The sequence below is a fragment of the Hyposmocoma kahamanoa genome, unplaced genomic scaffold (genome assembly GCF_003589595.1).
Source record: "Hyposmocoma kahamanoa isolate Upper Pololo Valley unplaced genomic scaffold, ASM358959v1 160, whole genome shotgun sequence".
Lineage (NCBI taxonomy): Eukaryota > Metazoa > Arthropoda > Insecta > Lepidoptera > Cosmopterigidae > Hyposmocoma > Hyposmocoma kahamanoa.
Window position 1 is genome coordinate 2,132,446 of NW_020653575.1, and position 13,981 is coordinate 2,146,426.

At 36.5% G+C, this 13,981-nt stretch overlaps 1 protein-coding gene across 2 annotated transcripts in view; it reads left to right on the plus strand.

The window, feature by feature from the left end:
* LOC113225384 (aldo-keto reductase AKR2E4-like) overlaps positions 1-12,736 on the plus strand; it is a 76,853-nt gene extending 64,117 nt beyond the window's left edge. For both annotated transcript variants that reach the window (XM_026457678.1, XM_026457679.1), the window contains 6 exons: positions 4,803-4,868; positions 5,875-6,045; positions 7,993-8,109; positions 8,634-8,801; positions 11,595-11,795; positions 12,566-12,736. In XM_026457678.1, the coding sequence (XP_026313463.1) occupies positions 4,803-4,868; positions 5,875-6,045; positions 7,993-8,109; positions 8,634-8,801; positions 11,595-11,795; positions 12,566-12,706 (864 nt within the window). In that variant the 3' untranslated portion in view covers positions 12,707-12,736. The remainder of the gene's footprint in view (positions 1-4,802; positions 4,869-5,874; positions 6,046-7,992; positions 8,110-8,633; positions 8,802-11,594; positions 11,796-12,565) is intronic.
* Positions 12,737-13,981: the final 1,245 nt, after the last annotated feature.

Genomic DNA, 13,981 nt, shown 5'->3' on the forward strand with positions numbered 1-13,981 from the left:
CAGAGCATTCTCCATCCGATACTGTACTACGCTGATGATATGATATTATTATTATTAATACGTGTGTGAGGTTCATCTTCGGACTTCGTAAATTTGACCACGTCTCCCAATTTCATGCACAACTTAAATGGCTACCACCCACCAACTTAGAGACCTTCATATTCTTTCCCTTCTTTACTCAATTCTATTCTGTCCCTTTACGCCTTCTTATCTCAAAGATCGCTTTACTTTCCACTCTTCTATACTCTGCCGTCCTCTTCGCTTCTCTGATACTCTCTTACAGAATATACCTCTAATTTTTATTTTAACTCTTGCCGTTTCTGCGAGCAAACTACGGAATTCTCTCCCAGAATCGATTTAAGGTTCCCCTTCTCTTGATTCTTTCAAACGACGTGTCAAGGATCACTTCCTCAACTCCTAAGTTTTGTCTTTTTCTGCACTCTTTTTTAATTTATTTTCTATACTTATTAATTCATTTTTCTTTTTCCTTTTAAAGTATACATATAAGCATTTAATATTATGTATTTTATTTTTATTTTATTTTTATTATTGTTATGTATTAATAATATTTGTATGGAAATTTCTATCTACGCATATGAGTTTATTAATAATGAAACGTAGTGATTGTACTTATAATGATATTCTACGGTTGCACCCCTTTTACATATCCTAAGGTTGCCTGGAAGAAATTGCTACATAGCAATAAGGCGGCCTGTTGCACATTATCTTACTATCTTTTAAACATAAGTTACTTTATTGTATTTTAACTGTACTTTTATGTGCAGTAAAGACGTATTAATATTTTTCATTCATTCATTCATTTCAAGAAGATGTGTAATAGAAAAAGTAAACAAAATGATTTTTTTGTAAGTGAAGCAAACATTTCCGAGTATGTTTGACGAAATAAGTTGTAGGTCAAGGTATCGCGCAAATGAGTCTGCCTTGCTTATAAATAGTTTATCGATTTTCAGCGTTTGTTATTGTTGACAATTCACCTTAACCTCACTTGTGTTTTTGTATTGTGCTACACTGATAAAGTAAGTGTACCAATCTTTGACACTGTCCCAATTTATGACACTTCTACATTAAAAAAAAATAAGAACAGATATTGATATAACAACAAAACCGTGTTAAATGTACTACTAATGTGATATAATATGCATTCCGTTAGAAGCTTTAATCGATTCACTCAATATTTTTTCCAATGTAGTGACTGTTTTTACAAACAGGTGATCCGAGGTGCGTTGGTGTTCTTACAAAAATCGTTAAGACTTTGAGTAGTTTGAGTGTATTCATTAGTCGGAATTTTGTTAATTATCGGTAAGTGTTTATTAAAACTATTAGATGACTGCACAAAAAAATAGTTTTGTGTGTATTTATTTATGTATATCGGTATAAAACACAAGAGTCAAATCATGCCAATAGTGATCATCTATTGTAAAAACTCAGCAAAACCGATGTCTGAGTTACATAACCGCGAGACGTAGTAGTCTAGCATTTGTCGGAAGATCGACCTCCGGCACAAACGTGCAAAATGGCGTCTACAAAGGTCATGGTAATTATTTTGGCTGTTGTTCATGTAAGTTTAATTATTTATCTTTTAAATATATGCAAGTATTATTTTTTTTAATATCATCTTCATTTGTATTAAACTCTCTGTCCCTGATCTCGTTAAAAGATTTAAAAAAATACCTTTTGATTGCAAATTAATATTTTGGGATCAAAATCGCGTATTTTGTTTTTTTTTTCAAACAACGTTGGCTTCTCTCTTTCGGGCTCTGTACGGATTTCTTGGTCACGGCTCACCGAATGATTGACGTGATTAAGATGCGAAAAAAAGATGTTTCTTTTCCGAAGTGCCTAATTGATAAAAATACATATATTTTATTTAGAAAACGAAACAATTTTTTCGGATTTAAATGTATTTGTTTTTTTCCAAACAAACAAATGTTTTAGGCTCAATAAACAAATAAGTTTACGCGATTTAGATCCGAAAAAATCGTTGTTTTTTCAATTTTGTTTTTAATATGTGCGCATTTGACCTCCATCTCACCTGATGAAAAGTGACACCTAAATAATGCCAATTCACTCTTGTATTAGAAAAGGCCAAGTTATACCGTTCAGGGAATAAGTCTGCTGGCAGGGATTTCCACTCCATAGCTGTTCGCTATGTAATTATAGAAGCGTTATTGTGATTTCGTAATATTAACTTGTATCGGAGTCTTGGATTTAGTGTTACTAACAATGTTACTTAAATAATTATTACGCGTATTTTAAATTTAAGCAAATAAACGTTTACAGTTACATCAAGATCAAATTAAACTGGTACAGGGTCAAGAGCACGTCAAGTTTGACTTTTATGATTGGAATTTATCTCGATATGCCTCTTGATTACAAGTAACAAGGTCCAAAGTGCAAAGCATAATTTGCTTTAGACTACTAATTTTTAACATAATTATACAGTTAAATAATATTTTTTTGGTATATTATTACCTTTGTAAGAATGTCTTTTTAGTTAATTCATTACTACATAGATAAGTGATTATCAGGGTTTTGAAAATTTTTTAGTTAATTTATTTTCAGGTTACAAAAGACCCATAAACACATACCTTATAGACTAACATACATAATAATATAATAAAAACTATTTATTTATTTATTCGTATTGACCGGACGTGTGACGCAACGTATGTGTGTCCGATAGCCGTCCTAGGAAACGCCGGAACATGACACTCTTCGGCCAAAAGTCCATCATGAAGGTCGACAGATGTTGACTTGGTACTCTCACCACAAATGAATTAAAATTCACATTGTGACGGGATTCCAATTGCTCGACCCTCAGGGCAGCATTGGCTTTCACCTGTATATACTCCACAATATCCACAGACTTTGTGGAGTAATGAAGTCGTGACACGTATAGCAACGTCGTCGGTAACGCTGGACGCAATAGATGGTTGGTGCCAGTGGAGCCGGTGCCACTAAGGTTACGGCTAGTGTACTTCTTTTCTTTTCGACCTTTTTGAAGCCGTCCTCGTCGCACTGGTCTTAATTCCTCTCGGTGGTACTGACTAGACTAATGAAACCAAGTGACGGAGTGAAAAAGCCGTGCGCCTGGTGGTAAGCAACACGCCTATCCATAACAGTTGCAGTGCTACTCCGAGCTTTGGGCGCCGCGCAAATGTGTCTTGTTTTGGATAAGAATTTGAATAAGCCACCGGCACCTGGAAGTGAATATTCTTTTTTGTATCAATTGATATGAAATCAACATTTGACTGCCTCCGTGGCCGAACGGTTACCATGCCGGACTGCCATGCAGAGGTCCCAGGTTCGATTCCCGGGCCGGGAGAAATATTTGTATGGCCTACATTTATTTCTCTCGTGAGTTTGGGTGTTAATTTGTGGTTGTGTATGTATGTGTCCATGGCACCCGCGACACAGGGTTTCCCTAGTGCGGGGCTATGTTGAGTGTGTGCGTTATTATTATTATTATATCAATTGATATGAAATCAACACAGACGCCGGTTGCGCCAACAGGACACAGTCGTCGGTTGCGGCGCTGTTCTTTCCTTTAACACGTTTAAAATACTTTAAATTTTAGTGAATTGTTATTCAATTATTTTTTGGGAAATTACTCCATTAGTTTGTTATATTATTAACACAAAGATCGAACACTCTGAAAAAATTCCTTCGATCCGTCGGATTCGAACCGACGTCTTCTAGCATACCGTGTCAGACGCTATACCAACTAAGTCACGGAACGAACCAGCGGACCTCACGAATTTTTTGTATTTGGTTTTTCAACGACTTTTTAGTCGTAGCAAGAAGAAAAACACGGTATGCTAGATGACGTCGGTGCGAATTGGGACGGCTCGAAGGAATTTTTCAGAGTGTTCGATCTTTGTATTAATAATTACATTTAAAGTACATTTTACCTGCTCTCGACATTCTATTTTGAGTGTTGAATAATCAAACGGATAACCTTTATGTATGACAAGCAAAACATAAATATTTTTTCCCTAATCTAAAATCACATATAATGTGTGTATATATTTATATACATATTTGTCGATACCTTCATGGCTTAGAACTCAATTTCCGGACATAATTTGGGCAGATTTAGGTATCGTGCAATGCGACATTTAAAGTAACACTGTATATTTTAATCACTTTGAAATCGAACAACAACTTGTACTTTCTATTACTTTTAACGATCAAATCGGGCACTAAGCGAAACGGAGGACAGTCCGTGACGACGTCAACACTATGTCACGACCCGATAGGAGAGTGTGTCCGATCGTGCTTGCCAATAATGTCACGACTCTGTCGAAGCGCGGGAAACGTAGTTGTGCGGACTGCACCGCTAGTTGGCGCGCTTGCGTTCCGTTTAGTGTCCGTACTCATTACTGTCTCTGACGTGTATTAAACTAACATTTAAAAAAATGCAGTGGTAGCCTAATGGTTTCACCCACCCGCCTTTCAAGCAGAGGCCGTGGATTCGGTACGAAATTTAAACTGAAATTTACCATGAGCTTTCCGGTGAATGAAAACATCGTGATGAAATCTGCACGTTGAAGACCGTTCACAACACTCGGAAAACGTGTGACGTCCCCAATCCGCATGGGGCTAGCGAGGCAAAATCCTCACCTAAGAGGAGACCCATGCCCAGCAGTGAGACGTATAAATGGATTGATGATGATGAAACCAACATTTCGGATTCTTTACAGGCCGCGGCTGACTTTAGATATTTTAGATTTGATAACAACTAGTGTGAATTTTTTCAGGTCACAATGAGCAGTGTTGAGGTTCCGAAGATTGCATTGAATGACGGAAACCAAATTCCTATTTTAGCATTAGGAACTTATGGATCGGTGAGTTATTACACAAAGCCAATGAAGAAAAAACTTTACCTGTTAATATTGATACAAAGATCGAACACATACTAAGAAAAATTCCTTTGATCCGGATGGATTCGAACAAGCAATTGTTTGCCAGACCGAGGCTACCGCTCTCCCAACTGACCTTACGAGTTCCTCTATATGCCTATCATTGTTTTTAAGTTTAAACGGCTGGTAGTAAAACAATGTGATAATTGATTATCTATTATCAAATAAATATTGAAATCAACAATATCTATGTACTAGCTAGCGTACTGGATGCGGCGTTCCATACACACGCTGTGTCTCACTGAAGAGCAGTTTTGTAAGCAGTAGAGCTCCTTGTGAAAGGGTTCGTCCAGGGAAGTACTGCCACTTTACCTATTTCTGCCGCTAAGCTGTTGTTAGCATTACTGTGTTCCGGTTTTGCAGGGTAAGGGTGCTGGTGAAATTGCAGGCACATGGGACTTGTCAACTTATGTCTTAGGGTGACGGGCGCAGTGCGATTTGAGACTCTGAGTGGCACTGCAACTGTTATGGACAGGCGTGTAGCTTATCGTCAGGCGCATGACCTTGTTCGTCCCGTCACTTGATATTATAAAAAAAAGTTCCAGCACAACACTTCACAGTTGGTTGTCCACTTTGAAAATTAATTTACATTGGTGTGTTGTTGACATTTCGCTATTTGGCTAATTATAAGAACATAATTATAAAATTATTCCCATTGATTCGGTAAGCAATGTTGCGTGTTTTTTTATTAATTTGTGTAGGTGACCATTATAGTTTCTGTGAATGTTCTTGTCTACAGTTGATTGAAGTCTTTGATTGTAATAAGTTTACTCGTCTATTGTCATTTTGTATTCTAGCAATTATGCTAGAATACAAAATGACAATAGACGAGTAAACTTATGAATGGAATCTGAAAATATTGAAACATATTCATTGACTCAGCAACAAGTTATGTAATGAGGATGAAGTTAATCTTTATGTCGTTTCCTAGGCTAACGACAGAGCAAAAATGCGACAAGCGATCAACTGGGCTGTAGAAGCAGGGTACCGTCACATCGACACAGCATCTATCTACGGCAATGAAGTTGAGATTGGGCAGGGTATAGCTGATGTAGTTAACAAGAGCCTTGTGAAGAGAGAGGACCTATTTGTGACGACTAAGGTGAGGACTGGACACTTCCCATAGGCATATATTTAAAGGATCATTTTAAATTTGCAAAGTGGGCAAAAAATCTAACCGGTGATCTTTGTTAATGATAGATCCTCTTTCTCTGAGACATAAAATAAATTAAGTCAATGTGAATTTGTATAAATTAACTTTCATAGTTTCGTGTTGAGCCTCAAAACTAAGACAAAAGAACATTGCAAATAAAATTTAGATACCTATTTTTAAAATTAAGTAAATGTTGATTATATTTATATACTAATATTATATTAATTGTAATGGTATTATATATATATTATTTGTAATTTATATACTAATATTATATTAATTAATTTGACCTGAAAGCATGTTCGGAAACTCAAGCAAATTGGCTTCTGGCTGTTTTTTCATATACACACTTGCTTGTGTGCCAAGATTTGTTACGAGGTCAATATCAAAAGATACACTGGTTATAAATGTCATCAATCGTTAAAAGAAATACGAATAACAAAAAAAGAGGCTCTAATTTTATTTTTGAATACCAAATATTAATTTAGTATGTTTAAACATAATGATTTATAATTTATCCACAGAGCAACTAATGTAGATGGTTCAACATATTTTATATAAAACAAAGGTGCGCATTTGATCTCCATCTTATCTGATGGAAAGTGACGATGTGGTCGAGGATGTAGCATGTACACCTAAATAATGCCTATTGACTCTCGCTTTGAAAAAATCCAAGGTATAACGTTCAGGGATCAAGTCTACAGGCAGAGACTTCCACTCCATAACCGTTCGCCATATGAATGTGAAAGCGTAACGCTTCGTGCGAATCTTTGGAACATCCACAATATAGGGATGGAATCCAAGCCTACGTCTGGTCACCCAATGATGAAAAGGGGAAGGCGGAATTAAATCGTGTAATTCCATCGTACACTCCGTAATATATCCAGAAAAATATCGATAAACAGGCAACTTTACGGCGGTTTTCAAGGCTCTGCAGCTTCGCCTCTAATAATTCCGTTTCAAATAACGTATATGAAACATTTAAAAAATCTCTAATGCTCTAAGTCCGGCTGAAGAAAGAGCTGGCGTCATTTCAAGGATCGTTCAATTAAGCATTGAATATAGATATGTATATAAATAACGACGACGATGATAGGATTTATATTAACATCATGATTAGCTTATTTCTAAATTAATATTATGGTATGCTCCACGTGTAGCCTTTACGGCTCCCGTGCTGGCTAAGACTTTTTACTTGATGTTGTATTTTTTTTTATGATATCAAGTAACGGGATGAAAAGGTCATGCGCCTGGTGGTAAGTAACACGCCTATCCATGGCAGTTGCAGTGCCACTCACAGATCAGAAACTCCCAAAGATCTGAGCTGCTCCGTCTGTCATTCACCCTGAGTTTCAAGCCTATAGTTTCACCAATACCCATATCCTTCAAAACTGGAACGGATGTATGTATGTTTGAATAGAAAGCAACCAATCTGTATGAGAATATACGAATTTGGCTAGAAATTGATACAATTCTGTTGTAGTCGCTGAAATAACCGAAATGTCAAATCCTTAGGGAATAAACTTTATTATTTTTTATTTAAATTGGCTACAACTTTCATTTTTGCACAGTAAGCATTAATTCATGTTGCCTACGGACTGGTAACAATAGATTCCCTTATATCATTTTAGGCAAGTTACTTTGGTTGCCACGACATTTGGCCACAAAATTAACAAAACGGAAACTCATATTCAAATGCCAGGTACCTGTAATTGCACTATCCCCGATGTATTGTCACGTGTGTGCTGTATTTCAAAGCGGGACATTTTTAAGTATTTTTGGGACAGCGGGATACTAAACTTAAAAGCGGGATTGTCCTGCTCAAAGCTGTATTTAGTCCCATTATACATGCATTCGCCTATTTAGGTAGTTGTAGTTGTTTGGTTTCTCTTGCAGTTGTGGGACGATAAGCATGCAAAGGATCAGGTGGTGCCCGCACTTCGGGAATCTTTGAGTCGTCTTGGGCTGGATTATGTCGATCTCTATCTTATACATTCTCCTGAGTCTGCAACGGTACGTTATTACTTGAAAGTATTTTATAAGCTTCATACAATTGTGCGTGTATTAAGAAGAGATAAAAAGGTGTTTTGATTATGAGCTTTTTGCAAATCGAAAAAAATTTAATATTACCAACCAGTGAAAAAGTAAGCATCGATGGATCTTACTAGAATTTTACCTGGATAAAAATGGAATTAAATTAAGTTGCTATTCCGTGAACCCAGCGAAGGTTAACTCGTGCAAAATAGTTGCGCTTGTATTGATTTTTTTTTCATGGACGCGTCGAACAATTATCAGCCCTTGAGGGTGCATTGGAGAGAGGCGATACACTTTGGCATGTTTTTGGTGATGGTATTTATAACTGTAGTTGCGTTTGTGTTATATATTTTATTAATTTTATGCGTGGAGAGAGAGAGAGAAATTAATTTATTTCCATTTTTATTAACATGGATTTCCGTAATGTAAAGCCTGAATCTATTAATTATTTTATCTGGATTGTAGACGTTTTCTAAAACTTTAAAAAAGGTACTGTTTTTCAGGCTGACGGCACTCCCTCCAACATCGACTACCTGGAAACCTGGCAGGGTATGGAGGAGGCTAAAAGACTCGGCCTGGCAAAGTCCATCGGAGTCTCAAATTTTAACATCGAACAGATTGATAGACTTCTAGTCAACAGCAGTATTCCACCTGCTGTTAATCAAATTGAGGTGCATTAAGTTCTTAGATCAGTTGCTAAGCTGCTTAAGTTCGTATTTGTACACATGATGAATACATATAAATTAAATCGCGAACGTCAATTCTTGCCTTACTATGATTATTAATATAAAGATCGAATACGCAAAAAAAATTCTTCGAACCGATGGGACTTGAACCCATGACCACGCTGTAACGTAACGCTGCTCTAACCAACTCAGCTACAGGTCAAGTTATCCAGTTGTCGAATTTCTCCTATGTGTTTTTGTTAAAAATTTTTGTACTTGATTTTTTCGGCATTCGCCGCCGGTTAATCCGGAGAATTTTGACAACTTGACCTGTGGGGTGATTCACGTAATCAAACCGTTATTACTCGTTGAACTGCTTTTTCGTGTTCTCGTGTGACAGTAAACGTCAACGAGTACAGTTTTAAAGTCGTTCGATCCAAATGTCGTTAAAGCGTATTCTGGTATATGAATCGAACTTGAATCGGCTCTAAACGTTACGTCATACGTATTCTGCTAAAATTTTGACAGTTCTTTCAATAGACTTTCGCCGACTAAATGTCAAATTTAACAATTCAAGATGTCGTTGATTAGTCGTTACGTTTCGATTCTACTCAAAGCAACGTTCCTTCAAGCGATATGTGAATACCTATTTTGGATAGGACTTCGATCGAACGACTACGAAACTTCAAGGATATTTTGATAGCTTGAACGTGAATCGCACTACTGTAGTTTAATTGGTTAGAGCAGAGCTACGGTACAGCGTGGTCATGGTTTCAAGAAACCCATTGGTTCGATGTTTGTATTAATAATCATACAAACTAGTGGAGTTATTTCTCAAAAATCCCTTAGGGCGCATTTATTCCACACGAATTTCATCGCCCTCACCACTGTCGAAGAGCGGAGTCCGCGTTGCCTCCGCGCAGCGACCGCGTGCGTCTAACTGTCATGGCAAAACACGCTCTATTTATTTAGCTTTTAGAATAGAATAGAATTCATTTATTACATAATGCCACTACACAATAATACACAGTAAGAAATAAAAAAAATAAAAAAATAAAAATAATATTAAAACAAAACTAAAATGAATTAAAAATAAAATCTTAGTAATAAGTAATTAAATGACCACAAAGCTAGTCAACACTATTGTTGTACTAAGTAGAGATGTCGTGTGTGTGGCTGTGGCATATGTAATAGGATCGACTGAGCTAATGTCACAGGGAAAGGCTGTGACGCTGATTTTCAGTGGACCCGAAAACCGAGTGAGTACCGGACGTGTGTGTCGCGTATAAACTAAAATAAATTACATATATATTTCTGTAATGTAGTATGGTGTGTTCTCTTATATTTATAAAATACTTAAATAATTAATTTGATACATATATACAGTGATAAGCGTGTGCAATGTAGTGTCCATTATTTACAACAAACAAAAATGGAACTTATTTAGTTTAAAAAGATACGTTTACGTTTACGTTTTACGTTTTAACTTAAATGAGCGTCCCGGGCACGCGGGCGAGTCTGACTTGAATTTGGTCACAAACAGAGGAATTTAAATGTTGTTGCCTAGTAAGTAGATTCGCCATTAATGTACATGAAGGCGCGGTAACTGGGTGGTACTGCGCGTCGGCCGCGCGAATACTTTCTCCTCGTGTAACTAGGCGCTTACTGTTGAGGATCATGGGCATTTCAATGGATCTTTAAGGAGGTGCACGAAACTTCCCTGCACGACGACGTACCATTCCCTTCCTGTACGTCTGGTGCAACCTGGGTAACAATTGACGAGTACGTTATGCCGACTGGCAAATTCTTTAACTGTAAGCATTATCGTGATGAAAGCAAAGAAAGAAATGAGCGTAGGTGCAGAGAAATACGCGTAAGCGCAGCTGTCGTCGTCGTTAGGGATTATTTGCTCTTACGCTCTGTAGGCGCTCCTCTAAAGCGAATATTTCATTATAATTACTATTGATCTACTGTTTTGCAAGTAGATGTTTTTGATCTGTCTAAAAGGCGGTTACTTAAAGATTAGGTTTGGCACTGATATGGATTGTGAAACTGTTTTTAAAATGTACTTTGTAATGTTATCAAGTTCGTTTCTTTCTGAAATTTTTTTTTCTATGTCAGCATTGTACTTTTTTAAATCAATAGCGATAATGTTTCATTTAAAAATTTTATATTTTTGAAGCAATCTATTCATTAGCTATACGATTATTCTTACTATGTATAACTCACCTTGTACAATTGTTAGTTATCCCTCAATAAAAAAAATAAAAATAATATACTGTACGCCATTGATACGAAAAGAAGTAGAATGCACCCTTATGATATTGGCCAACATTGGAGGTAGTTCTGTAGATAAATTCTAGCTGAATTAATCTGTATTAAACGCGTAGTGCGGTGTGATGTAAGACGTATGTTCTTAGAATTCTTGCCTTAAATTTCTTACTATGAGTAGATGTTTAATAGCAGTAGAGCTCCTTGTGAAAGAGTTCGTCCAGGGAAGTACAGTCACTTTACCTATTTCTGCCGCCAAGCAGTAAGGTCAGAATTACTGCGTTCCGGTTTGTAAGGGTAATGGTACTTACTGGTGAAATTACTGGCACATGGGACTTGTCAACTTATGTCTCAGGGTGACGACACAGTGAAAGTGCCCCTCAGATCTTTGCGATTTAAAGGTCTGAAGGGCACTGCAACTGTTATGGACAGGCGTGTAGCTTACCATCAAGCGCATGACATGTTTGTCCCGTCACTTGATATTATAAAAAAAGGTGTTTAAGATAAAAGATGCATGCTTTTTTTTAGGTTCACCCTTCACGGACTCAAACGCAACTGGTAGCACATAACCAAGAACATCAAATCGTCGTGATGGCATACAGCCCTTTCGGTTTCCTCGTCTCCAGAAACCAAACTTACTCAGCACCTCCGAGAGCTGATGATCCTGCCCTGATGAAGATCGCTCAAAAATATGGGAAAACTCCTGGACAAGTCGTATTAAGATATCTGGTAAGTAAGTTGTAGTATATTTTGGAAATTATTGAAACATTTCGTTAATTCGATTAGAAACCCTGAATTTTAGTAGCAGCAGAGCTCCTTGTGAAAGAATTCGTCCAGGGAAGTACTGCCACTTCATCTATTTCTGCTGCTAAGCTATAATGTGAGCATTATTGCATTGTGGTTATGAAGGGTTAAGGTACTGGTGAAATTACAGGCACATGGGACTTGTCGACTTATGTCTCAGGGTGACAGGCCCAGAGGCAGTGCCCCCTCAAATCTTTGTGATTTAAAGCACTGTGTGGTACTGCAACAGTTATGGACAGGCGTGTCACTTACCACAAGGTGGGTGACTTGTTCGTCCTGGGATCTCATAAAAAAAAAGAAAAAAGAGAATCATGTGTCAGGTGAAAAGACTGGCCCATCTTACCTTTATTTTTTGTAAAGTAAACAATACTGGGGAGAAATGCTTTATGCATATCCTCGTGCCCAGGGAGGCTCAAGACTTATGTGGGACTAACCCTCCAAGAATTGTATATATATATATCAAATATATATACATTATAATAATTCCGTGGCTTAGTTGACATAGTGTCTGGCATAGTTTGCTAGAAGACCTGAGTTGTATAACACAAGGTCTCACTCGGTATTGTAACGAATACTCCTCAGACAATCCCTGATTTCCCAGTTTTAAAGGTAACATGTTAAACTTTTTTCATTTAATCCCAAGTAAATTCTAAATGCTTATATATAGATATTAAGTATTATTTACGTCTTTACAGATTGACCGGGGCACGATACCGATCCCAAAATCTACAGACCAAAACCGTCAGCGGGAAAACATCGATGTATTTGACTTCAAACTCACTTACGATGAAATCGAAACTATTAACAATTTTAATAGTAACACCAACATTTTGTAAAACGTTTGTGAATATTACTGGATCCTGCACTTTACTTGGTCTTTATGCTATGTAATAAAGATTTTTATTAATAAAAAAATTGATTTGTTTCTTTGTAGAAAATGTCTATTGCTTTTTCGTACCTTGACTTTGACGCTTGACCTTGCTTTCTGTATGTAAGTTGTTTGTAACTTAATGTAAGTTTGTACCGGATTTGGTACCAACTTATTCTATTATTTTCTCAACTTTATCATATTTGAAGAAGAAAAACTGAAAACTTTTTTCGGTATTTTGTAATTTTTCAGGTTAATTACTTGTACCACTTTTTACTGTTACCATGCCGATCGACTGCCACGCAGAAGTCCCTGATTCGATTCCGGGGTCAGGAGAAATATTTGTATGGCCTACATTTATTTCTCTCGTGAGTTTGGGTGTAACTTGTGGTTGCCTATGTGCGTGTCCATGGCTCCCGCGACACAGAACTTCCCTAATGCGGGGCTATGTTGAGTGTGTGCGTTATTATTACAATTTTTTTATTTTTCTCAGCTTGTTAGATGGTTTGAACCACACTTGCGGACCGAAATCAAACAAATGTAGCATGTCTATGTGGACGGTGATGGTGGTGCGTAACAAAAGCCTACGTCGTCCTGTGTCATTTGCAAAAACCTTCTGACAATGCGACAAGTATTAAGGATGGCTGCCTTCTGTAACAAGTGGTATATGTTTAGTGGGAGATTTGTTATTATTATTATATTATTTATTATTACACAATAGACATTAAAGAATTTTATCTAGCCATCATAATTCTACTTTGCAAAATAAGCTATGTCTATTGAAAACTAATAAATTGGTTTTGCATTGATAACAACCGGCAAATTTTTGTTGTAAGGAAATTGCAAAACATTGTACTTCGAGTACTGGTTTGACAAGGTAGTACTGAGGTACCCCGTTTTCAACAAAAATATATATTGGAATTGGGAACCTCCATTTTTGAATAATTTAAAATAAACAGGGAGTGGATTGTTGTTATAAGGGAATTATATATATTATATATTGTTATTTATTATATTATTAAGCATAGTAAAGTAAATAAACAGTTATTTAAAATAACTAATAAGCTTAATTCTCAGGCATTACATTTTTATTTGTTGACGAGGTAGTGTAGTGATTTTTAAAATACTTTTTATTTTATTTTATCGCGATTTCCTCGTTTTTGTTTCTAATATAAAATTACTTGTGCGATAAACAAGCAATGATATACAATGATAAAAAATATAAACCAGTTCAATAAATTAA